At 33.9% G+C, this 27,469-nt stretch overlaps 1 protein-coding gene and 1 pseudogene across 2 annotated transcripts; both read right to left on the minus strand.

The window, feature by feature from the left end:
• Positions 1 to 6,636: 6,636 nt before the first annotated feature.
• LOC143559371 (sodium/pyruvate cotransporter BASS2, chloroplastic-like) lies at positions 6,637 to 11,113 on the minus strand. The gene is made up of 13 exons (XM_077047969.1): positions 10,830 to 11,113; positions 10,638 to 10,735; positions 9,258 to 9,387; positions 9,135 to 9,176; positions 8,956 to 9,069; positions 8,807 to 8,869; positions 8,592 to 8,719; positions 8,077 to 8,158; positions 7,940 to 7,991; positions 7,588 to 7,685; positions 7,272 to 7,430; positions 6,814 to 6,903; positions 6,637 to 6,733 (listed from the first exon to the last, which is right to left on the minus strand). The coding sequence occupies exons 1-13, from the start codon at positions 11,094 to 11,096 to the stop codon at positions 6,656 to 6,658; spliced, it is 1,401 nt and encodes a 466-aa protein (XP_076904084.1). The 5' UTR covers positions 11,097 to 11,113; the 3' UTR covers positions 6,637 to 6,655.
• Positions 11,114 to 12,964: 1,851 nt separating this feature from the next.
• LOC143559391 (phospholipase SGR2-like) lies at positions 12,965 to 21,142 on the minus strand (annotated as a pseudogene). Its single transcript, XR_013139931.1, has 22 exons — positions 20,926 to 21,142; position 20,446; positions 19,358 to 19,458; positions 19,044 to 19,235; positions 18,681 to 18,836; positions 17,840 to 17,911; positions 17,603 to 17,755; positions 16,718 to 16,768; positions 16,437 to 16,607; positions 16,200 to 16,349; positions 16,049 to 16,114; positions 15,589 to 15,975; positions 15,449 to 15,500; positions 15,288 to 15,385; positions 15,133 to 15,205; positions 14,920 to 15,022; positions 14,719 to 14,812; positions 14,332 to 14,395; positions 14,149 to 14,199; positions 13,944 to 14,047; positions 13,816 to 13,862; positions 12,965 to 13,204 (listed from the first exon to the last, which is right to left on the minus strand). The product of XR_013139931.1 is annotated as a phospholipase SGR2-like (transcript).
• Positions 21,143 to 27,469: the final 6,327 nt, after the last annotated feature.

Raw genomic sequence — 27,469 nt, forward strand, 5'->3', positions numbered from 1 at the left:
CAAGGCAACACAATAAATTAGCCAAAGTTGTGACGTTTGTCAAAAGCTCTATGCTGCCTATTGTTGCTAAGCAAGGCAATAAATTAGCTATCATGGCGCACATAAAGGCCAAGCTTCCAAGCTTTGTGGCTTGGTCCACATCACCAGGCATGTTACCACTTAGATCCACGGGTAACTTCATTGCAACAGCTATCACAGCGAGAGAAAAAGCATTGATAGAAAAGTACTTGCACGGAAACAATCGCTTTTTCCTACTTAAACCACAAAATAAGTCAGCCACCATTGCAAGCACGCAACATAGAGATGCTATAGCGATGTACATCCCAATCGTTGTCATTGGTTCAACGTATTTGTCCTCCAGATCTAATTTTATTATGGACTTTTCGTAATTCTTTACCTCGAACATGGTACCATCACTACTAGAAAACGAGATGTTTTTCTACAACTGAATTCGTAGGTAATTTGTTGGAAAATCTAGTTTCCAACAAATAGTTACGTTGGAAAAACACATGCTTGAATATCGTTTTCAACCGTTTTCCAACAACTTTTCTTACAAAATTACTACAAAAACATGTGGTTGTAATATTCCTACAACTTACATACAAAAACTATTTTGACTTAACATATTAGATACTATTGTAGCAAAGTTGGAGCTTATTTTTTTGTTGGAACTTCTTGTCGTAGGAAATTTGCAGGAATTGTTTGTGGGAAAATGAATTGTATTCTAGTAGTGCATTAGAAGTATTGGTATGCAATAGTTGATCCATAAGATTCTGATAAACTATCGTTTTGTTGAAAGCCGCCTTTTCGTTGGAAACCATTATTGTTGTGTTCATGGCTCCCCGGAATACAAATGATTTGATGGTAGAAATTGGGATTAATTAGTTTAGAAAAATGGCTTAATTGTGTTGCTTGTAGTAAGTATGTCAGACCATGCATGTATATATAGAGAGAAAGCAAAAGAATAAACAAGGAAGACATTTAGCAATCATAACAACCTTGTGACTACCTACCTCAAGATTACAACTTGTATGTTTTTTAATTCATGTGTGAACATTCACATTTTAGTGTTTAATATTTACATAGAAGAATCTGTGTCACTTGCTGTCTCTAATTTGTGTTCACATCTTAGTGTTAATGTTTACATAAAAGAATCTGTGCCACTTCTTATTTCTAATTTTTGTACTTAGTGTCCAATTTGTTGTGAAGTAGAGGAAATTGTTGAACACATATTTGTCTTGTGTGGGCTAGCACAAACGATGTGGAGTGTGGTCGCTCAATGTTGTAAGATCCCAACAGTTTTTCTCTTTAGTTTTATGGATGTGATGAACTCCATAAATTCGCACCGCTTCCCAAAGAGAAAGCTAAGATTTTCCAAGCGATTTGCTTGGGGGCGACTTGGTGTTTATGGAAACGAAGAAACGAGCTAGTCCATTCCGGTGTCCTGTTACATTTGCCTAACTTGATTGAGGAGATAAAGATTTTGGCCTTCCTTTGGGTTAAGAATAAAGGCAAAAATAGAGAGATCTCTTGGGAGGATTGGCGTGTTTTCCGAATGTAATTGTTTTTGTTTGTTTGTTGTTAAGCATATTGGCGTTGTTATTATACTTGTGGGCTAGCTACTTGCTAATGTTTTATTGAAGTTTACTTAGTTGATCGTTAAAATAAAGGCCCCTACTAAAGAATAAATTCTTTTCACAATACTTATCTTAATAATTTTATTGATTGTAAAAATGTAAATATCGAATATGGCTACTATCGCTGCAGCCGGATACTCACTTAAAACATTTATCTACGTATCGAATTTATTCATCCCATAGTTTTTTAAACGACTCTGGGTTGACTCAAATATCACAGTATGCACGTATTCGTTATTATTGATATAGTGATTCAAAACTAAACATGATTGTTAAACAGCATGTAGGCATACATATAATCAGTAAATGTATTTGGATAAGTTTTATAATTAGTGACTTATGAAAATGAAGTATTATAATAAAGATATGCATTGCTAAATAAATAAATAAAATTTTAAACACTTGAATTTTATCATATATTAAATAAAATGATCCAATTACAATAGAGATATGGATAAGCGGGCAATCCTTGGTACTAGATCATATTATTCTCCTAAAAGTTTCAGTTGATACATTATGAAGTCTGTAATAAGCTTCTTTGTCTTTGATATATATATATATATATATATATATATATATATATATATATATATATATATAATTGAGCCGGAGGTCTCACCGGAAGCAGCCTCTCTATCCCTGTGGGGTAGAGGTAAGACTGTCTACATCTTACCCTCCTCAGACCCTACCATAGCTTTGCTATTGGTGGGATATACTGAGTACGATGATATATATATATATATAGGGGATGGTTCATGCGAGAAGTGGTATTACAGTGAGAAGTGCGAGAAGTCGATCTCAACCATTGATGTGTTAATCAATGGTCATTAACGAAAATGGAATTTTTGCAATTAATAAAAGAGTATTATAAAGATTATTTTAATTAAAAAGGGTAATGTGGTAACTTGTGTAAGACAATTACATTCCATCGTTCCATATTAAAAGCTTCAAGCTTTAATTTTTATTGATTGGTAATTAACTAGAATTCAATTCATTTAATTTCTTTAATTTTCTTTTTTTTCATCTATTATTATCGGTTTTTTTTCTTCTTTTTTAGTGTATTTTTCATACTAGCTTGCATATTGCATATTATTGATTCTTTTTACACGTTTATTGATAATATTTTTTATAGGTTAAAATTTTCAGACAATGTAGTTTATTATTTCAATTTAACATTTAGTTTTAAATATAACATTTTGTGTTGTATATGACAATTTGTGTAGGACACGTAAATATTGTTTGTGATATAACAGTTAATGTAGGATACATACTTGTTGTCTATGTAGGATACGTAATTAGTGTGTAGGATCAATAAAATATTGTGTAGGAAAGAAAAATACTTTTTTTTTGTGTGTAATATACATTATTGGTGTGTAGTAACGAAAGATAATATTTTGTTTGTAATATATTTTTTTTTGTGTAGGATCCATATATTGTTGTTTAATGTATGTTTATTTTGTACTATGTAGTTTCACATATGTATTGTATAGGTGGTATTTTAATTGTATATGTTTATTTTTATCGTCTGTAGGTTCATTTATGTATTAATTACTGTGTAGGTTCGTATATGTATTGTGTATATGGTATTACGAATTGTGTATGTGTAGTTTTCTATCATGTGTAGGTTCATTTATGTATTGTGTAGGTTCAAATATGTACTGTGTATGTAATATTTTGAATTGTGTATGTGTAATTTTATACCGTGTGTAGGTTCATTTATATACTGCGTATATTCATATATGTACTCTGTATGTGGTATTTCTAATTGTGTATATTGTAATTAGTTTGAATGAGGGTATATTGTATCCAATCATGCATCATAATTCACTTATGGGTTGTGTATTATATTAACTAAGCAATTTTTATGAAAATGGCATTCCTAAATTACACACTAAGTTCTACACTACAAATGAAAAGTGAATTGTGTAGGCTGGGGAATTGGTTGAAGTCATGATTTGGTTAATTTTAAATCCCACAACTCAAATTAGTAATATATATAATAGAAATATTAAACTATTTTTTTGTCGCATTTTTGAAAAAAAAAACGGATAAGATTAATTGTGTAGCAAATATACAATTTGCAAAAAGAAAGTTAATTAAAAATCAATTACTTGTAACTTCATCAGAAAATTTGGTTTTACCATATATAAAACAAATACTCCATTTACTATTATATCCCTAATATTAAATAAACAATAAAAGAAAAGAAAAAAATATGATTGGTTGGATTTATTTCTCGCACTTCTCGCTCTAAAAATACTTCTGAAATGAACCAAATCCTTATACATACATATATATATATATATATATATAATGGGGATGGTTCATGCGAGAAGTGAAATTATAGCGAGAAGTGCGAGAAATCAATCTAGACCATTCATTCTATTTTAATCTTCAATGTTTAAATGTTAATGAAAAGGGCATATATGTAACATTAAATATATTCTCTCTCCAATTAACATAATCAATCAAACCATAATAATTAAATCCATAATTATAAAGATTAAAAGTAAAAAAAAAAATATCTTTTCATTTCACCTACACAAAAACAATATCTTCATATATTACAATTTCTTTCTAGTTAAATAAAAATTTCTTCATAGTATTCAATGTATAAGTTTAGTTTTCTTCATTGACATACCTACACAATACAAAAGAAAAAAATATTAATCCTACACATAAACGTGCATTATAATACCAACCTAAAACTAATTCCGTATACATATATGTACAACCTACACATTTTTACATTAAATGTAAAAAAGAATACACAACCTACACTTTTCAATGTCAACAAAAATAAACAACCTACACTTGTGTTTTTGCATAAAAAGCATATAAACAATAAAAAACATATAACCTACATGTGTATTTCAACATTAACAAGTATATATACATATATAATTAACATACATAGAAATACATACAACCTACACATGTGTATTTTGATATCAACAAAAAGAATATACCCTACACATTAAGTTTAGCATTATCAAGTATATATAATCTACACAAAAACATATAACCTACATGAAAACAATGTCAACAAAAATACACAACTTACACAAAAAAATATAACCTGCAATTGTATTTTCCCATTAAAAAAAGATATAACCTACAATTCTCAATGTCAACAAAAAATACACAACCTACACAAAAACGTATAAAATACACTTGTATTTTTTGCATACAAAACATTAACCTACACAAAAACATGCAACCTACACATGTATTTCAACATCAACAAATATATATATATATATATATATATATATATATATATATATATATATATATATATATATATACATGCATAGAAATACATATAACCTACACATATGTATTTTAATATTAACAAAAAGAATATAACCTACTCATATAACCTACACTTCTCATTGTCAACAAAAATACAAAACATACACAAAATTATATAACTTACACTGGTACTTTTTCATAAAAATATATAAACCTACACGAAATCATATAACCTACACTTCTCAATTTCAACAAAATACACAACCTACACAAAAACATATAACCTACATATGAATTTCAAAATATAAGTAATCACCTTTGAAACTCCAAATACGTATGTACTCATCCTTTTGTTCTATAGTGTGAAATGATATTAATATATTGAGATGTAATTACCTAAATACAAATGGAGCAACAAATATATATAACCTGCAAAAAAAAAAATAATAAACAAAAGTACATTAATCTAAACAAATGCACCATACAAACAAAATCAAATCTTGAATAAATGCAATGGACAGACTTAATCGAACATTTATTTAGGTTAATGTAAAATATTAATATATGAAACATATAGCATTATCATAATTGTTAACCACGCTGCTTTTTATCATCATGAATAAATAAACAATCTGGTATCTTTTTCTACCAAAAATCCAAAATAAATCAAATCGTGCTTTGACAACAATTTTAGGAATTAATATAAATTATAATTGATTATCCCATTGTTACCTTGAATTACGAATGATGTTAGTCATGAAAGAAACGAAGGAGGCGGCAACCAACGACTAAAACTCAACGATATTCTACATCCGCGGCGGAGGTAACTGCAATTCCGGTGAACGGCGGAAACTATGATGGTGAACGCGACATCGGCGAGAATCTGGGTTGGCTAAGGTACTGTGTTGCAAAAGGATGTGTTGCTTGCGTCTGGAAAACAGTGTTAGGGGCCACATATGTTTTATTTTTACAGAAGTGAGGAGAAACTCAAATTGAAGAATGAGATTTAAAAGATTTTTAGAGAAAAATCAGGGATCATTCTGTTGACCGACAATAATGAGCAGATATAAATTCCATTAGTACCCATATGTCATTTTATTAACCTCCTTGGTCTTTTAATTAATTACTGAAATGCCATTTGGCTTTTGAGCCATTGATCAAATAATCTAGTGGTTCAGATTACTTTTCGCAATAAAAATACTTCTGAAATGAACCTAATCCTATATATATATATAGTTGGAGTCGGTTCGTTTAATGAAAAATGAGTATTTCCATAAAGAATATTAAAAGTTAAAAAGAAAAAATTAGGTTAACTAGAAAGAATAGATTAAAACTAGTTGGTTGATTCAAGAATTATAAAGTAAATATTTAATATTAGGCGATGTCTTAATAAGATTCTTCTAAAAATGTATATTAATATATCAGTTTTACTTTTTTATGTTATATATTTTACTACATATCCATGAATATTACAAGAAAGGTGCAAGTCTAACAATTCCTGCCTAATCTGATTTTCACAAATTTGAACTTATTTTCACACTTAAAAGAAAGAACATTAAACACATAAAACTGATTTTACTACACTTAAAATCAATCCAATACAATAGCATATAAGAGCACTGGATTAACTACCAAAATCCCTACTCGTACCAAATCAATCAAAAACGGTCTTACGACATAAAACAATGCATAAACACCTAACAATACTCGGTATTTCTTCAAAACTACAAACGATCGAACCCGAAAACAAAACTTTTGCTTTTTTACTCCTTGAAATCATCTTTGTCATCAACAGGAATTGGCTGGTTCCTCCAATACACAACTAAAGCACTTCCACCAAGCTGCATTTTATCAAAACTTGCAATAAATTAAATTATGATTATTAACTTAATATTTTAAAGAAATAGGAAAATGTTCATACCGCCATACAAACAACGCTAACTGCAGAAGGAACGGCTACAAGCGGATTTGTGAAATGTTTTTGAGCAAGCAAAAACACCCTAGAGCTGAGCTCTGTATAGATAACAAAATAAAAAACAAAGTTAATATTATAAACGAGTCGATTTGGTTTGTCTCCAAATGGAAACGGGTCGAAGTTGATGAAACATGAAATGTATTTTTTTATGCTTAAAATTTTCTAAATCATTTGATACTAGTAGAATATATTATTATTATTATTATTATTATTATTATTATTGATGATGTTATTATTATTATTATTATTATTGTAAAAGTATAGTTTATGTAAGCATACTTAACAGATTAAGTAATCGTTTGCCCTGTCTAAAAACGGTCAAACAACCCTTTGACTTTTGTTGACTGGCCATTTTACGACCTTTGGAAAATAGGGAACACAGTAAAACGAAAAAAACGAACTACCTGCATGCCACATTCTATGGAGATGGTACGAGACGTTGATTCACCAAATGATAATTTAGAAATTACATAACCAAGAAAAAACGCAGCCCCGTGTAGTGTAGCAACTGGAAGTAGCAATTGTAAGCCTTGTGTTTTCAAAACATCTGCAACTTGTCCGATCTACAACCAAAAATGTAATAATCAATAACATGCGTTGTACGGTTGTAGAAGATAATGTTTGAAACTGACTATTCAAAAACATAAAACATCAAAATTGAGAAGTAGAAAGAATTAAATTATCAGTATCAAAATGTATAAGAACATATTGAGAACTAACCGGGCTTGCACAAAGAAGCGTTGTAAGAACAACTCCAATCAAAGGTGTGACCGTGATGATTTTCGAGGTAAATTTAGGGAAGAATTCATTCATCAAAACTGCAAAAAAAAAAAAAAATAATAATAATAAATAAAAGAATAAAAAAATAAAAAAATTTGCTTAACAAAGTTTATAAATTGACTACATTTTATAGATCATTGAGTGCACCATTGAACCATTTTCTTGGTAACGGATTTGACCGGTCAACTCATTGAGTCTTGTTTTAATATAATCATCAGGGCGCACTCGGTTTGGTTGGTAAAATATTGATAAAAAAGAATCTTGGATTTAGATATAAATTTCGTTAAATTACCTCCCAAAATTGTCGGTACCAGCACAACCTGAAATGTGCTTATGGCAAGACCCTGAAAAGAATTTAAAAACAAATTTATAAATACAAGAAAATTTTGTAACTTTAGGTGCTCGCAGAGTCGCAGTTTGACCACTTACTGCTGCATCGACTGGAACAAGTTGACCAGCTAGAACTTTAGTAAGGAGTGGTGTCATGATAATAGCCCCAATAGTCGAACACCTGTAAATCGACATAAAGATTACTCGCTAAGATTCTTTTTATTTATAAAATCATTAAATGCGAAGATGGCGCACCGTTTTTAATAACAATGATTAATAACCCGATAGTTGAACATGTGTAAAAAGTAAAAACCAACACAAAGATTGCTTGTTAAGATTCTTTATAGTCATATAAACACTAAATGGGATTAGGGTGTAAACGAGCCAAGGCACACTTGAGCTACTTGAGATCAGCTCGCTAAAAGCTTGAACTGAGCCGAGCTTAAACGACCATGAGCCTAAAAATGAGCTTGTTTAGTAAACGAGGTTTAGTAAACGAGCCCAGTTAGCCTAAAAAAACCTATTATTTATATAACTATTATTTGATACTACACACACACTCTCATATAATAATGATTATATAATCTTAAAGTAAACAAGAGACAGAAGCTTACGTTGTCATGAGAACAGAAAGTGCTACATTTCCTTTAGATATATAAGTTGCAACATTTGATGCTTGGCCTCCGGGGCAACATGAAACTAGAATCAATCCAGTCGCAAGTGGGGCCGACAATTTTAGAGTCTGTCAATACAAAGTTCAAGTTTTTACATCAATAACAGAACCAAAGAAAATAATGAACATAAAAAAAAGTAAATATTAATGCAAAACCATTGCAATGACGAATCCCAACAAGGGTTTGATCAAGTACTGAGCAAGAAATCCTACGCCTACCTGAACAACCAAAAATATATTCATATTTAGTAGTCAATAAAAAAATTTAAACTCCCAAAAAAAAAGGGGGGGGGGGGGGGACTTACGGTCCATGGATTTCTTAAACAACGTCTGAAATCCTCAAATGTTAGTGTAAGTCCCATTGAAAGCATGAGAAAACCCAATCCAACTGTAAAAAGATCTGTTTCTAACCATGTAACCTGCATATTGACCCGTTTAAGATAATACAAAGTTTGTAAATAATGACACAAAATGGTACACTTACCGCAGAAGGCTTGTAAATCCCAAGTATTGTACCTAAAATAACCTGTCAATTGCATACAACTTTAGTCAGTAGAATTAAAAATATTAAAATTACAATTGTGATGAAAATGTCATATTGACATACCCATAAAGGAAAAAGGGTTGTTAAAGTTTCGATTATTTTTTCGTATGTTGACATTTCAGTTGAGGGAGTTGCAATGGTAGGAACATCTCCCGGTACATTTGTTGCTGCGTGACACCGAATTTTTGAACTCCTAATGAAAAAATTAAATAATTTTTTACAACTCAATAAGCCAAAGAAACATTATTAACATAACATTTCTTTTAACATACACTGTTCAATAATATCATATAGTCACTTTAAAAATCATATCCAATCAACTTATGCTTAAAAGCAGAAACAGATAACCAACTTGTTGAGAAGTGAGAACAGTATATTTTACAGGGGTAAACATGTAATTTTAAATCCACCAAGGATAAAAAGTTTGAAATAAGCAATAATCTCATTCTGCTAATTGAAACCAACTTATTCACCCTAAAATAGGCATGTAACTATACTAGGGACTAGGGAATAAGGCTGCAAACAAGCTAAGCCGGGCCAGGTTGGGCTCGGGCTCAGGCTCAGGCTCGGCTCGTTTATCTTAACAAGCTGAAATGTTGAGTTCGAGCTCAGCTTGTAAAAATCTAGAGCCAGCTCGTTTATTTTATTTTTTTTAATGAAAAAACTTAATCCTAAATTTTTATTACATATAAAAAGAAAAGAAAGAATATTTTAACTTACACATAACACATAATTATAAAATTTATAATGTATGCATGCTAACTTTTGGTTATAATTTACATAGACTTTCAACGACAGTAGCAATGGCAAGGAGACTATTCTCGATATTCTTTCCCTAGCAATTGTCTATATAAAATTTGAGCTTTAAATTAAAAGAGCCAGCGAGCCAGGTAAACGAGCCTAATGAGCCAGCTAACAAATTATTAAAGCATAATTCATAAACTATACTGCATAATTGCTCTCTTTATCCAATTCCAAACACCAAACTTGCTTCTCGCAAACTTCTTACTAAAAACAACTTATTCTATCCAAACACTAAAAAAAATCTAATCATCTTCAAAAATAATCAATCCCAAACACCCCTTAATCTTTTCCATTTTTTTTAAATTGAACGAATTTAGCGCAACTGGCTGTCGAGGTCTCCATTAAGGGCGGTCCCCCGGTTCAACCATCCACCTTACCCAAAAGTTCGAGTCCCCCTTACATTGGCGCTGCCCATATTACAGAGTGCGCACATAAGCCGGATTCAGGATTCGAACCTGAAACACCTCCTGAAGAAACCCGAAAACCCCACCAAAGTGGTAATACTAATGGCTAAACACCCCTTATATGACTTATTTTTTAACATGTGTTCATCATTTTAAATTATAATATCAAAATAAAGAATAAAACCTAAAATAATAATCCTTTTTCCCATACTAATAACACACAATCCATGAATACCTGGAATCCAAAGATTTTAAGAATTGCAGGACCAAATCCTTTATTCTGAATAACCAAACACCTTTTACCATCAGATGAACAAACCCCACCTCCAAAAGCTGCAATTCATCATAAAAATCAAAACTTTATGCATCAAATACACATAATAATAAAAAAATATACAAACATCATAAAAGCTAATCAATAACATACAAACATGACTCTTAACCCCTCTTGCAGGCAAATCATATCTGGGTCCATGAACAAGAGACCTAAAGTTACAATCTTTAGCCACAATTCTTGAAATAGAAGCCATTGGGTGTCAAGAAAATGGGTTGAGAGTGATAAAGGTTGAAGCTTTATTAATATTATTTGAGTTTGAGCATGTGGGTTTGATTTGAATAAGAGAGTGAGATGCGTCCAATGTTTGCAGAGAAGATATAGGAAGGTATCCGTGGAAACCAAAGGAGAACCATACATTCAAGATTTTGGGCTAATCCAAACATACAACAAGTGTCACATGATATGTTGTTATCAAGTAGGGTACAAAATTGAATAGAGTACAGATTATGGTGGATATTGTTGTCTTTAAATGGAAAGTTTGACCTGGCATGTGGTGGTTAGACTTTAGAGCATACATAACGGCATCGGAACCCGAGGTCTGGATGATGTGGCTTGGAGGCGGACGAGAGGTGGTAGGGGTGTGTAGTGCGGTTCGTCGTGGTTTTTGGTTAAAACCTAATCGAAAACCAAACTTTAGTTTTTCGGTTTTCATTTTGATTTCGGTTTTTTTCGGTTTTTGCCATTTGATCTTGAAAAATTTTAGTTCAAAAAAAAGTTTTCAAAAAATAATTAATTTAGGTATAAACAATTTTGTTCATTGTAAAATAATAGACTATTAAACATTTAACCAAAAAAATTTGAGTTACATGTTTATTAAATTATTATAAATTACTTAATATAAAAATATAAAATAACAAATATTTAGGAATTCGGTTCGGTTTTTCGGTTTTTATTATATGCAAAACCAAAACCGAATAGTTAGTTCGGTTTTTACAAAAACATAAAACCGAACCGTCGGTTTTTGTTTTGGTTCGGTTTTTCCGGTTCCGGATTGGTTTTTCCGGTTTCTAACACACCCCTAAGAGGTGGGATAGACTTCATTGTTGTGGAGGAAAGTTCGTGGACGAGGAGTGTGGGCCCATGGGTCTCTCTCTCTCTCTCACACACACGTGCACACACACAAATACACATATATAAATTTAATAGTTTTTTAACGGAGTTTGTGAATGTCTGTTGTTGTGGGAGGAACGGGGGTTTTTGAAAAAAGTTTGAAATATGAGGTGGAGCTGATGTGACAATTTGTAAATGTTTTGTTGTTGTGAGTGCTCTTAGACCAATTATGTAAGTATCGTATTTGATTGGATTTCAATAATAACATTGAGTCCACGTGTTATGGGAGGTGTGAGTGAAAAGAGTAATTTATGACATGCATGTGACTAGGCGTTACAGTGGCAGATGGGCTATCATATTTCACAACAAGATGGATGTGTTACGATGTGATGAAATGTAAAATATAACTGTAGGGTTAGATGGAAATAAATGATTCGTCCATTAATTAAATAGCAATTATGAAAAAAAAAATAATTACAACAAGATATTGTAATCGTGGAAAATTTTAAAAGAAACAACACCACATAAAGTCAAAAATATTTAATTTGATACAGTCAGTATTTGTTTTTATTATCTTTCCAAGTATGTTATTTTTGCTCTAGTTTATAAGTCAACAAAGAACATCTCGTGGGCCTACTCGAGAATGAACTTCTAGTTGCATTATGCATACATCCAAATATACCCAGAGACAGCCCATTTAACCCATTAATCGAAAGTCTAAACGTATCAAACAGGTTGACAAATGGTACCCAAGTTATAAACGTGTTAATCGGTTGATGGGTTGTAATAAATGACTTAGACAGGTTGACATGTAGACATGGTTAATTAAACAGGTTAACCAAGTTAACATGAACATCACCCATTTATTAAACGAGCAAACCTAAGCACAACCCGTTTATTTAATGTGTTAGAATAATAATAATCAGAAACCTGATTATTTTTGTGTATATTTTCACTTCTAAATATACCTATCCTGACTTGACTATTTGAACCATTCGAGGATGGTCTCGAGCCTCTGGCCTCGTTTTCTTTGTTTGCAACTTAATCCGACGCGAAGCATTGACCCAACAAATAATGATCGTTTTCAAAGAACGAGTGCAACGTATACTGTTTTATTTTCATTTATATTATAACAACTAGTCTAAAAAATAGTTAAAACTATACAGGTTTTAAAAAGTTAACCTATGAAACTTTTGGCTCTCCTAGTGAACCTTTTCACAGACTTGGTATTAGAAAAGGTTAAAGGGAGTTCTTCCTCAGCTATCTCTTCATGATCACACCACCCATTCCACTCTATTTTTCCTTCATTTTTTTCATTTTCCATATATTCACTGGGCGCTTCGGGCTCCTCTGGTATGTCGCGATATAAATGCTTTAACACTAATAACGCAGTGTCGAGGTCCTTCCAATAGCCTCTGTGAAATGAAAAAAAAAACATCTATAAATTATAAAGGCTATATATATGCATGGGTTGGTTTTGGGGTCTAACTAGAGCTGTTCAAAAAGCTCGCAGTTCGTGGCTCGGTTTGTAAACAAGCCAAGCCACAACCAAGGTAAGTTCGGGCTGGCTCGAGTTTGAGCTCAATATATCATCATGTTAAAATAAACGAGCAGAGCCGATATGGCACATTTAACTTCGAACTCGAGCCCGAGCCCGAGCCCAAGCCCACCATGGTTCGACTCGGCTCGTTACACCCCAGGTCAACAGAACCAGAAACTGAGAATCCAGTTTTTGAAAACAGTTCAATTTCAATTTTTTTGGTTTTCAATTTTCTTAATGGGTTCGGTTCAGGTTAGGTTTTACCATTTGTGCTTATAAATTACCTTAAAATCGTTTTTTTTTTCAGTTCTTGCGGTTAGGTTCGATTTTGATCAGCTCGACTCGGTTTTTGAAAGAACATAAAACCAAACCGTCAAATCTTTTATTGGTGTTACGTTGTTTATTCCGGTACGGTTCGGTTATTTCGGTTTCCTTCAAACCCCAAAACCAACCCCTAGTATTTCAAAATCGATATATATTACTTACGTATGTGCTCCCACAGCGGATATGTATTGATGTTGAAATGTTTTATCCTGCGTTTATCAATTAAAATAGAGAAAGTAATTAGTTAAGAATCTTTAATTAAATTTTAATAAGAAATTAAGAATACATACTTGAAGAACGTGATCGATTCGTCCATCTTCACTACCCGTTAACGTCTCCAGCATTATCGAACCGTATGATCTTTCTACTACTTCTGGTTCTTCTATTGTCTCTCCTAAACATAAACAAAATCCATACTTATAAATTTATATATTAATTAATAATATGTTCAACACCAGAAAATGGATAACAGAAAAATATGTACACTTAAGGTACCTCCTCCAACAATATCACCATCCTTTGCTTGGCATAGGGCCAACATTTTTCCTTACAAAAAGTAAGAAATTTTATAGTACTTCAAAAAAGTCAACAACTCATTATTTGACATATATGAGTTGACCAAAATCTAGGTCAAACATATAACACATTTATTATTTCTAGAACAACACTAGGTACCGACCTTTACCGAGCTCATGCGATCCATTACCCCTTGGGAACTTGATGCAAAATCTTGTACAAATTCCTGAATCATTAAGCAATATCACAATAATAACTTTATAATTGAATTATGTTAATTACATTATATTTCCAAATACGATATTATTACAATAATAACCTACATGTTTTAATAAGAAAGATTTAGAATGTTGTATACATTAAAAATAGACCGCGGTTGACTTTCAATGTGTTTAACCCGACCCGTTTGGCTTGATCCCTTTTTAGCTAAAAATTTGTACTTGACACGTTTGAGGAGAAAAAACAATTAACTCATCCATAAGTAAACGGGCCGAAATTGACACCTCAACTAACACCTATAGATAGTACCACTATATATATAGTGCCCACCTGAAATCCAATATGCAGCCGTTTTCCCCCTTTATGATAAGGAATGATGACTGGACGTGTGTTGATATATTCTCTACAAACTAGCGGTTCGATTCTGTCAAAAAGGGGACAAACTTTTAGTGTGGCTATGACTAAAAAACTATATTATTACAATAATAAAAAAAATATTTTAAACTTTTAGTGTGACTATGACTAAAATACCTATACGCCACAGGATCGAAAGGATGAAAAATGTTGAACATTTGGCGACAAGATGGCATTTCTTCAATTACATTTTCATTATCCCAATAGTCTTTTCCTTTCCCTGTGGAAATTAAAAAAATTAAAACACTATAGTTTTGTAAAATAAAAAGATAAATTAATATAAGGACTGAAAATATAACATAATTAAACTCATGAGAAACAAGAATTTACCGATTCCTATACGAACGTTTCGAAGAGAAAGAAACACACCAAGAGGAGATCCCACAGCAAAGAATGTGTCCACCTGGCATGAATTAAAAATAAAATTATGACCAAATCAAATTAAGATATTATATATGTTCAATATTGATGAATAATTTAATTACCTTGAATTCCAATTTTGTGTACTTTATAAGGGGAGTGTAACTCTTCAGTGTGTCATTTTCGGGAGATGAAATTTTCGTAACACCATCACTTTCCATTTCTGTAATTATGATTATAAAAATACCATCTTAAAATAATAATAGTAATAATAATATAAATGTACCTCCAGCCTTATTTGATTCTAGCTCTTTAATTCTGGCATTCAAACGGTCAATCTGCAAGCATAAAAGTGCTATTACATTATCAATTAGGATTAATATAATAAAAAAAGATCACACAAATGGAAGATTAATATTAGTTTACCTATTCCCTAAGTGATTTAGTTGTAGCATTTTCATCATGCTGAAGAACAACCTCATCGGTTTGCTTCAATCCATCATTGTCAGTGCAATGATCTGAGCCATCTTCCTCCCCTGACACCGTTTCACTTTGACCATGGTCAACTGACTCAACACCAAGACCATCTTGATCCAATGTGACATTATCAGGTTTCGTAGAATCAATAGTTACAATCTCATTAAAACTCTTGCCCGGTGAATCATCTGATTTCATGTCATTTGGTGTACAACTTTCATACTTAATCTTATCTTTGTAAATCCATTCCATTGGAAACGGTGAAGTCAAAGTTTCTTGATGACAAAGAATGTCATAAGACAGAACACTTCCTAAAGAATGACCATATAAGGATATCTGCAACCAATTTTCTAAATTTTAAATTATTAAAATTTAATTAAGTATTATTATAACTAAACCAACCACTCACCTTTCCATCATAACCAGGATTCCTCTTAATAAACTTTAAATATAACTTATTTAATTGATTAGAAACCTGCCCAAAAGTCCATTATATCATTATAAGCATAAGTCAATAATATCTTTTTAAGCTAAAGTTTAAATCATTAATTAAAACATACCGAGTCAATAATATCTTGGCAGTAGATGGGGCTCATGTAGTACAATACATCATGAACCGTTGCACTTAATGTTACACGTAATCCACGTACACCAGGTAATGTACATTTTTCTACAGCAGATTCACCACTAAGCTTTAAATTTTTCCTCCACTAGTTAACACAAATCCAGAATAATCTATATTAAGTTATTTCACAGAAGATTATGTTATAGTGAAAACCTGTATACAATTTACAAACCTGACATGGAATGAAAAGAATCCGCTGAGTTCTACGTTGGTAGGATGTCAAGTGTTGTTCTGACAGGCTGGAAGTTATATGACGGAACATGCCGACATCATCAATTAAATTGGCTTTCTTCAACCTCTGACCAATACCATGAACCATGAACACTAGATGTCGAACTGGAACCTTATACAAATTAAAAATTAAAAGCATTTTATATCAACTTCTATTTTATAAAAACATATGATGATGTTTTAACATAAAGAGTCTCGGTTAAACAACTTTCAAAGTTTTACCTGGGAACAGTAATCATCCATTTCTTCCTCCTTTTGTTGTCGTAACTCGTCCTACAAAATTAAAATTTATTATTTAACAACCAACAATATATATATATAACTCTTAAATTATTTAAGAACTTGAAGGAACCCTTGAAAATTAACGTTTTTTATAAATTTTTTTGTATGTTACTGTTATTTGAGTGTAGTTTTATCACTTTTTATATCTATAATTACGATTACAATTATGAAAATTAGTTTTTGCACATATTTAAACTTTTTTCTGTATATATGTAAATTTGTTATTACATAAATTTTACACATATGTAAATTTGCGATTTATATATGTAATAACAAATTTATATATAAAATATGGTAAAACTAGTCTTAAACAATGTTAATATATGAAAAAAGTTAAAAAAATGTTTGTTTCTTATGAGTTCCTAGAAGTTCTTAACTTTTTTGGAGTTCTCAAATGATACTAACCCTATATATATATATATATATATCATCAGAACTCCAAAAAGTTTAAGAACTTCAAGAACTCCCAACAACCAATAATTTTATTTATTTATTTAATATTCAAAATTTCATAATATATAGTTACACTTTCAGAACAGTAAAGTATCAGATTTACCCATTGTATGATAAATCAGTAAATAATAACCTAATCACTTATAACAATCTGTTTCACTAGATAAATGAATAGAATAACAATGTCATCTCAGTATATAATTTTCTTTTTCCTTTATTTAGTGAAAAAAGCGGTTATAAACAAGTGATTTTATTTTATTTATTATAGAATGAATAAAATGATTTTTTAGTGTTTCAACGTGTTGCCTATGTATTATTTGCAATGTAGTTGGGTGTTAAATAATTCAATATTATAAAAAAGTGGATCTAGACCTGCGTCAGCTTTGGTGACTTAGATGGAGCATAACCGCGCCTTAATTTAATCCCTTTACTACCAAACTTAACAATGCTCGAGATTCCTGACGTATCAACATTCAACCAAGCCTCCCATGTATCATCCTCTCCGGTAAAAAGACCATGAAGCCCCTTCAGGCAACAAGCAAGATGCAGATATGAAACAAAGATGTCAATTATGATAACTAAATTAATTAGGATTAAACAATAACATACAGGAGTAGACCCTTGCATATCAACTCGGGCCGCAAATAGTCCGGACGGTTGAAACGTTCTTCGATGCCAAACCTACAAAAAGTGCGATTGTTACATCTAAAGGTGGAAAATTGGTGGGTGGGAGTAGTAGGTCGGTCTGTAAACAGACCGAAAGATCATTGAACCGTTCGGCAGAAAGTTCATTTATTTTGTTATTTAGTTAAACAACAAACATGAACACGTGTGTCATTCGTTCATTTATGTTTGTTAGTTTACATTTGGTAAAGTTCTTTCGTTTACGTTTGTTAATATATTCATTTAAATGCTACAGGCCCGCTAACCTCGTCATTCACAGTTACTTTTAATTGGTTTCAGCTCAATTACGTTTGTTCGTCCATGTTCAGTTATGTTCGTTCGTTGACGTTTGCAAACTGTTTGTTTATACTGTTAACAAACGAAGATGAACGAACACGAACATGAAAACCACACTCATTTAATTGTTTGTGTTTGATCGTTTGTACGGGTATATTAAACGAACGAGCATACTCCGTTCGTGTTCGCTTAAAGGCCTGCGCGAGAGGGTTAAATAAAGAGTCAAAATAGTAATTTTTGGGCAAGTCGGGTTGGTTTGACCTTACAGACATTTTGTTGATAATTTTTCTTTTTTTGTTTTACTTTTGTCTCCATGAACAACTAGCGTGTCATAAATGACTTTCAAGTTTCAAGTTTCAACCCATTTGACCGATTTCCTTTAAAGCTAGTTCCTTTATCAATTATTTTACCCGTGTTGGTTAAAACATAACTTGAACTAGACATGGATCAAATCTGCCACCTAAGCATTCATGGGTTATGAGTAACTTACTTTACCATGATAAGCAAACTCCAATTGCTCAGAAACATCTTCACGAAGTGGCAGCCAATCAAAACCCCCTTTACGCACAAACCAATGGCCTCTTAAAACACGACGATTTTCTCCGTCCCAATAAACAGGAAAACAATGTCTTCTTACTAAATCTACCTACAATTTAAAGAATATAATCATTCACAAGTTTAACATAACAAACGGCCTTCAATGACCCCTTTTGACCCAAAAAATAAGCATTACCCCCCCCCCCCCAAAAAAAAAATAAAAAACAAAAAAAACAATAAGTGGTCGTCAATGACTCTTTTTGACAACATTTGAATCCTAAAAATGACACGTTTTGACCCACTCATTAGTCATTACCTCATACAAGCCTCCTTTTACAGGGACACCAACTCTTTCTTCCTCAAAACATGGTTTTACTGCTTTCGTATCATCTAAAGGAAATGGTTTAAGAACTGGATCTGATTTTGAAGCGGAAGCTGGTGACCCTTTTGGACCTTCACTGCATTCAGCATATTCTTTCCACCAAATAGATAACAATTTCTCTTCTTGCTGTATATGTATAAAAGACAATATAATCAATTAATCATTCATTTGTATACTATGGTTTAAAAGTGAATAAAGGTATGTATAATAATGATGAACTTAATAACTTCAAACACTTATCATATGACCTGCAAAAATGATGCTTCTATTGCAAGAGAATCTCTCATACCGAACCGAAAGTAATCACTTTTATCTACTGTTTCTGCACGTGGGACAGCAGCAGCTACCTCTGTGCACATAATCATGATCCCAAATATCTAAAGAGATCATTCTTAACAAGAACTTCATAAAAACACAAAATAACATAGAAACGATGAGACAAAAGGAAAATTACCAAAATTGACATGTTTGACCTTTTTTTTCTTTCAAATATAGGCATTGACTATTAGCTTCTAAATTGATAAAAAGCCAGTAGGCCCCACTCTCTAACTGACAAGGAGTTGACACATGTCACGTGCAGGCTAAGCTTAGCCTACAAATGCATTTCCTTAGCCGTCTATCTTGTTGGCTAAAAAGTTCACACCGGCTTAGCCGGCTTCTCTCTTCTTAACTGTTTGTCTTGTAGACTAAAAGAGCATACTTGTGCCGCGTGTCAACTCCTGTTGGTCATAGGGTGGGGCTCGCTGACATGTTATCAACATTAGTGCCAAAAATCACCGCCTAAGGCTTAGCCTCCTTAGCCAGCTTGCGTCTAGAAAATTGTAGCCTTTTACGCTAACAATGGATGCCTATTTTTGGAAAAAAGGGTCAAACATGTCTATTTTGGTAATTTTCCAGAAAAGAAAACTAGCTGTGACATCAAGTTCAAATACCATGTTTGCTACTGCAGATATTAATAACCAAGCTAGAACCCTAAACTCTTAAAATTCATGCAAAATGCAGCTTAAGCTTTAATACTAATTAGGTAAATTAACTTTGAAACATAATTAGCCTATTGGTGTCACGTGTCTACTCCTAGTCGGTCAGAAGGTGGGACCTATCTTACTTTTTATGAATTTCCATGCCAAGAAGAGCCATCTAAAGCTTAGCCTCCTTAGACTAAGACTAAGTGGCGACTTCTGATTGGCTAAATTTAAAAATGTCGTCTATTTTTGAAAAAAAAGTGTCAAACAAGTCTACTTTGGTAATTTCCTGAAAAGAAAACTCGCTTTGACATCAATGTCAATTCGTCAAATACCAAGTTTGCTACTTTACTAATTAACAACCAAGCTACAACCCTAAAAACTCAAAACTTTCAAGCAAAATGCAACTTCATCTTCATTTCTAATCATGCAAACCAACTTTAATACAATTACATTCTAACCAAAACCTGTAAAATGTGGTGCCACGTGTCAACTCCTGGTTGCTTGGAAGGTGGGGCCCATCTTACTTTTTGTGACTTTTCGTGTCAAAAAGCGTCAGCTAATCCTTAGCCTAAGTGGAGATTTCTGATTGGCTAAATTTAAAAAATGTGGTCATTTAAAAAAAAGGTCAAAGGTGACTATTTTGGTAGTTTCCCAAAAAGAAAACGTGCTTTGACATCAACGTCAATTCGTCAAATACCAAGTTCGATACTTTACTAATTAACAATCAAGCTACAACCCGAAAAAACTCAAACTTTCAAGCAAAATGCAACTTCACCTTCATTCCTAATCATGCAAACCAACTTTAAAACAGTTACATATCAATCAAACCCTATAAAATGTTGTACATTTACCATTTTCTCCATAGGAACCTTACAAAAGTACCACCTAACATCACCTCCATCAGAAAGGCTTTTGGTGTGTGCAAGATATTTCTTTCTTCCTTCACACTGATGTATTTCATCAGCCAATCTCCTTATATTCGATGCAGTGTTCTTTAACATATCAGCACAAGTTTTCCCATCGGTTTCACCCATTGAAAATGGCTTAATAAAGATTCAGGTTTCGTTCAGGCATTTCGTCGAACAGGTGGTGTGCAATAACAAGAAACGCATATTTTTTTGGGGTTAATTTGAATTGGTTAATCAAGATTTGTGGGTTTGAGATTGGTTGAATTGATGATGTTATTATGGTATACGCAAATGAAGGATGCAGGTGGAATTGATTTGGGTGTTTGGACGTGAATTAGAAATTATTATTATGATTCAATTGTCCGAAATCCAACCTGAAAAAACCCATACCCAAACCCGAACTAACCCGACATCGAGAAAAGACTAACCCGAACCTAGACCGAAGTAATTCGGGTTGGTACTCGGGTTTGATTTATAAGTTTGGGTCAAACCGAAATAAACTTTTAGTATTGAATTTTTTTTTTAAAGGTAAATACTTCTTTCATTATATAGAAACATAGATATTACATCAACATAAATACTTCTTTCATTGTATTGAAATTAAATATATTTTTAAATATAATAGGCTAAGTCTCTATTCGACTGTTGTCATTTTAACTATTATGAATCGATTGTTTACTATAAATTTATGTTTTCTGTTTATTACTAATAGCAACCGTAATTAAACAACCAAATCACGCTCGATTCAATACAATTATGCTTCGAGTTAGTTTTACTCTTCTTTTGAATTGTTTTATCAATTTATGTTGGTTTATAATTTGATTATTTGCGTTACAATCAAAGAAGAATATGTTGGTTAAATTTTAGCATTGTAGTTTAAAAAAATGTTTTTTTTAGTTTTCTAGGATACTCGAAACCCGATTGACCCAACCCAAAAAAAAGCCGAACCTGAATTATCCGAACCCGAAAAACCTGTGAAAGATTTGGGTTGGGTTTCGGGTCAAGATTTAAAACTTTGAAACCCGAAGAACTCGACCCGAAAAAACCCAAAACCCCCCTAAGAACACACCTACATCATATCGAAATACACTCGATTTTTTTTTTAACCAAGAATAACCAACTCGTCCGGAGGCACGACAGTGTGATAAAATAAAAACATGTTGAGTTCAACGATCCAACTAGTGAACGCCACATATTCGGCTAGTCTCCCATCATCATCTGGTGCCACTGAACTAAATGATGTGAGCAAGAATCGAACCTGGTTCATATGAAACACCAAGTCTTTTCCTTACATACCTTCCTCGTACTCATACCATAGCTTTGCTATCGATGTGATTTTAGTGTTGTCATAACAGGTCGAACACGACACGATAATCTTGTCATTTTTTCTAAACACGAATACGAACCTATTTAGAAACAGATTAACACGTTAAGACATATTAAGAGACTTGGTTAAGGTTTCAGTAAAATATACATGTGTAAGGTTATGCTAAAATTTATAAACATTTTCAATATATCCTCACTTTTTTTTCTTTTGAGCTAACATTTATCATTAAAGAAATATACATCTCATCATTTAAAAATAAATGCTATTGATGGAACCTCTCATAGGGTAATAAAATATTATATGGAAATCTCCAATACCAAAATTTCGATTCAGGGGTTTACTCGGTTTTTTCTCCGGCTAGTGAACATACACCTTTGGCAATACTGGCAAAATTTCAAACCGCCCCCGGGGTGGCGTCAGGGCGTAATTATTGATCCGATTATCTCGTAGGGTAATAAAATATTGTATGGAAGTCTCCAAGACCGAATTTCTGATTCGATTCAGTGGTTAGACCCATACTCATTATTCTCTCTGGCTAGCGAACATACCCCTTTGGCAATACTGACAAAAATTTCGAACGGGCCCTGGTGAGGCGTTAGGGCATAACTAATGATCCGATTATTTCGTAGGGTAATAAAATATTGTATTGATGTCTCCAAAACCGAATTTCTGGTCTGATTCAGTAGTTCGACCCATACTCAGTTTTTTCTCCGGCTAGTGAACATACCCCTTTGGCAATACTGGCAAAATTTCGAACGAGCCCCGGGGTGACGTCAGGCATAATTATTGATACGATTCTCTCGTAGGGTAATAAAATATTGTATGGAAGTCTCAAAGACCGAATTTATTATCCGATTCAGTGGTTCGACCCATACTCAGCTTTTTCTCCGGCGAGTGAACATACTCCTTTGGCAATACTGGAAAAATTTCGAAACGGGCCCCGGGGTAGCGTCAGGTCATAATTATTGATCCGAATCTCTCGTAGGGTAATAAAATATTGTACAGAAGTCTCCAAGACCGAATATCTGATCTGATTCAGTGGTTCGACCCATACTAAGTTTTTTCTTCGACTAGTGAACCCTTTGGAAATACTGGCAAAATTTCAAACGGACCCCGAGGTGGTGTCAGGGCATGGTTATTGATCCGATTCTCTCGTAGGGTAATAAAATATTGTTTGGAAGTCTCCAATACCGAATTTCAGATCTGATTCAGTGGTTCGACCCATACTCAGTTTGGCGTCAGGGCATAATTATTGATCTGATTCTCTCGTAGAGTAATAAAATATTGTATAGAAGTCTCCAAGACCGAATATCTGATCCGATTCAGTGGTTCGACCTATACTCAGTTTTTCTTCGGTTAGTGAACATACTCCTTTGGCAATACTGGAAAAATTTGGAAAGGGCCCCGGGGTGGCGTCAGGGCATAATTATTGATTCGATTCTCTCGTAGGGTAATAAAATACTGTATGGAAGTCTCCAAGACCGTATTTCTAATCCGATTCAGTGGTTCGACCCATACTCAATTTTTTCTCCGGCGAGTGAACATACCCCTTTGGCAATACTGGAAAAATTTCGAAATTGGCCCCGGGGTGGCGTCAGGGCATAATTATTGATCCGATTCTCTCGTAGGGTAATAAAATATTGTATGGAAGTCTACAAGACCGAATATCTGATCCGATTCAGTGGTTCGAGCCATACTCATTTTTCTCTCCGGCTATTGAACATACCCCTTTGGCAATACTTGCAAAATTTCGAACGGGCCCTGGGTGGTGTCAGGGCATAACTATTGATCTGATTCTCTCGTAGGGTAATAAATATTGTATGGAAGTCTCCAAGACCAAATATCTGATTCGATTCAGTGGTTCAACGGTGAACATACCCCTTTGGCCGCAGTAGCAAAATTTCGAACGGGCCACGGGAAAGCTCTAGGGACATCAAATCGATCCGATTCTTTTGTAGGGTAATAAAATATTCGATGAAGGTCTCCAGGACTGAAAATATGGTCATTTTGGGTGAATAGCCCCATACTCAGTTTTTTCGGGCTTACGGTGAACATACCCGTTTGGCCGTAGTAGCAAAATTTCGAACGGGCCACGGGAAAGCTCTAGGGACATCAAATTGATCCGATTCTTTCATAGGGTCATAAAATATTCGATGCAGGTCTCCAGGACCGAAAATATGGTCATTTTGGGTGGCCCCATACTCAGTTTTTTCGGGCTGACGGTAAACATACCCCTTTGGCGGTAGTAGGAAAATTTTGAACGGGCCACGGGAAAGCTCTAGGGACATAAAATCGATCCGATTCTTTCATATGGTCATAAAATATTCGATGCAGGTCTTCAGGACTGAAAATATGGTCATTTTTGGTGAATAGCCCCAAACACAGTTTTTTCGGGCTGACGGTGAACATACTCCTTTGGCCGTAGTAGCAAATTTTCGAACGGGCCACGGGAAAGCTATAGGGACATCAAATCGATCCGATTTTTTTGTAGGGTCATAAAATATTCGATGAAGGTCTCCAGGACTAAAAATATGGTCATTTTCGGTGAATAGCCCCATACTCAGTTTTTTTGGGCTGACGGTGAACATACCCCTTTGGTCGTAGTAGCAAATTTTCTAACGGGCCACGGGAAAGCTATAGGGACATTAAATCGATCCGATTATTTCGTAGGGTCATAAAATATTCGATGCAGGTCTCCAGGACTAAAAATATGGTCATTTTCGGTGAATAGCCCCATACTCAGTTTTTTCGGGCTAACGTTGAACATACCCCTTTGGCCGTAGTAGAAAAATTTCGAACGGGCCACGGGAAAGCTCTAAGGACATCAAATAGATCCGATTCTTTCGTAGGGTCATAAAATATTCGATACAGGTCTCCAGGATGGAAAGTATGGTCATTTTCGGTGAATAGCCCCATACTCAGTTTTTTCGGGCTGACGGTGAACATACCCCTTTGGCCGTAGTAGCAAAATTTCGAAGGGCCACGGGAAAGCTCTAGGGACATCAAATCAATCTTATTTTTTCGTAGGGTCATAAAATATTCGATGCAGGTTTCCAGGACTGAAAATATGGTCATTTTCGGTGAATAGCCCCATACTCAGTTTTTTCGGGCTGACGGTGAACATACCTCTTTGGCCGTAGTAGCAAATTTTCGAACGGGCCACGGAAAGCTATAGGTACATTAAATCAATCCGATTCTTTTGTAGGGACATAAAATATTCAATGTAGGTCTCCAGGACAGAAAATATGGTCATTTTGGGTGAATAGTCCCATACTTAGTGTTTTCGGGCTGACGGTGAACATACCCCTTTGGTCGTAGTAGCAAAATTTCGATCGGGCCACGGGAAAGCTCTAGGGACATCAAATCGATCCGATTTTTTCGTAGGGTCATAAAATATTCGATGAAGGTCTGCAGGACGGAAAATATGGTCATTTTGGGTGAATAGCCCCATACTCAGTTTTTTCGGGCTGACGGTGAACATATCCATTTGGCCGTAGTAGAAAAATCTCGAACGGGCCACGGGAAAGCTCTAGGAACATCAAATCGATCTGATTATTTCGTAGGGTCATAAAATATTCGATGCTGGTCTCCAGGACCGAAAATATGGTCATTTTGGGTGAATAGCTCCATACTCAGTTTTTTCGGGCTGACGGTGAACATACCCCATTGGCCGTAGTAGAATAATTTCGAACGGGCCACGGGAAAATTATAGGGACATCAAATCGATCCGATTCTTTCGCAGGGTCATAAAATATTCGATGCAGGTCTCCAGGACCGAAAATATGGTCATTTTCGGTGAATAGCCCCATACTCAGTTTTTTCGGGCTTACGATGAACATACCCCTTTGGCCGTAGTAGCAAAATTTCGAACGGGCCTCGGGAAAGCTTTAGGGACATCAAATGTCAGGTCCCCGATTTCAGCTGGATCTTACTCAAATCATGTCATACCTCACACAAATAAATGTGTCGACAAGGGAGTTAATGACGGGTTGCTATATTTAGAAAGATTGCTGTTTATTATAGGCGGAATCAATAATAAACAGGGTAGTTGCTATCAATAATCAAAGGTAACTATCACATACAGATTTACTCAAAAGATTTCCATTCATACAAAGTTAATAATACAAAAGGATAATCGATTTAGGGTTTCTTGAAGGAAAGTTATTGTCCGTACTATTCTAAGAACGGCTCTCTCAATAAATATTCTCACTTAATATCGTATTCAGCCGCTGTCTGTAGGTGTGCCCTAATTATTCCTTTTATAGGCCTGACACCCTTGGACAGCTGTCATTCCTTCTAGAAACCCTAAATACTATAACATATTCAAATTACATATTCAGAAATAATCCTAAGTGTAAAACAAGTCTTCCGGGCAGGCTCTACAACAATATTCATTTTCCGAGTAGACTGTGTGCTCTTCCATCCTTCATAACTTGGTAACATAGAAGTGTGCTCGGGATCAGTTTCAGGGTAGACTTTACTTTAAGAGTATTTTACCAAGTAAAATACTCACCGGGTAGACTTCAATCTTCTTGAGTTTTCCAGACTTTGCCCGACAAACCCTTACGAGCAACCTTGTTCTTCAATGGTCCCTTCAACCCTTTGCTAGAGAATAGCTTATTAGGAAAGTGTGCTTGGTAGTACTGTTCCTTGCTTGAGTTGAACCTTGCCCGATGTTACTTAGAGATATTCCATTAAACCATCAAGCCTACTTGGACCATACTTATTAATGAATACCTTGCCCGATCTTCCAATCAATTGGCTTCATGAGTTTGGTTAGCCTAAAGCTTACTCGGGAGTGAGCTTTACTTGGCTTTGAAAAACAAACTTGCTTGATAAAGTGATCCTTTCCGGACTTGCATAAACTAGTGAACCTTGCCCGGTAATACACTAATTTGCAAACCCTGCCCGGATATCCACTAAAGAAGACTTCAAGAAGATAACCATGCCTGATAGACAAAATATCGTACCCGTCTAAGTAAAAGCTTGCTCGGAAGTCCAAGGTGTGCCCGGATCCATACTTAGCGAATTCTGAGGAGGTTGAGAAGATTCCAATCTTCAATCTGATCAGTTTTGGGTCAAAACAATCTCCCCCTATATTGGAACACCTCAGCTGTTCCAAAACACCTCTACAGTTACTTACACAGGATTAAAAATACA

Source organism: Bidens hawaiensis, unplaced genomic scaffold (genome assembly GCF_021521415.1).
Source record: "Bidens hawaiensis isolate Kalapana, Puna unplaced genomic scaffold, B.hawaiensis_p1.1 tig00019814_1, whole genome shotgun sequence".
Taxonomy (NCBI): Eukaryota; Viridiplantae; Streptophyta; class Magnoliopsida; order Asterales; family Asteraceae; genus Bidens; species Bidens hawaiensis.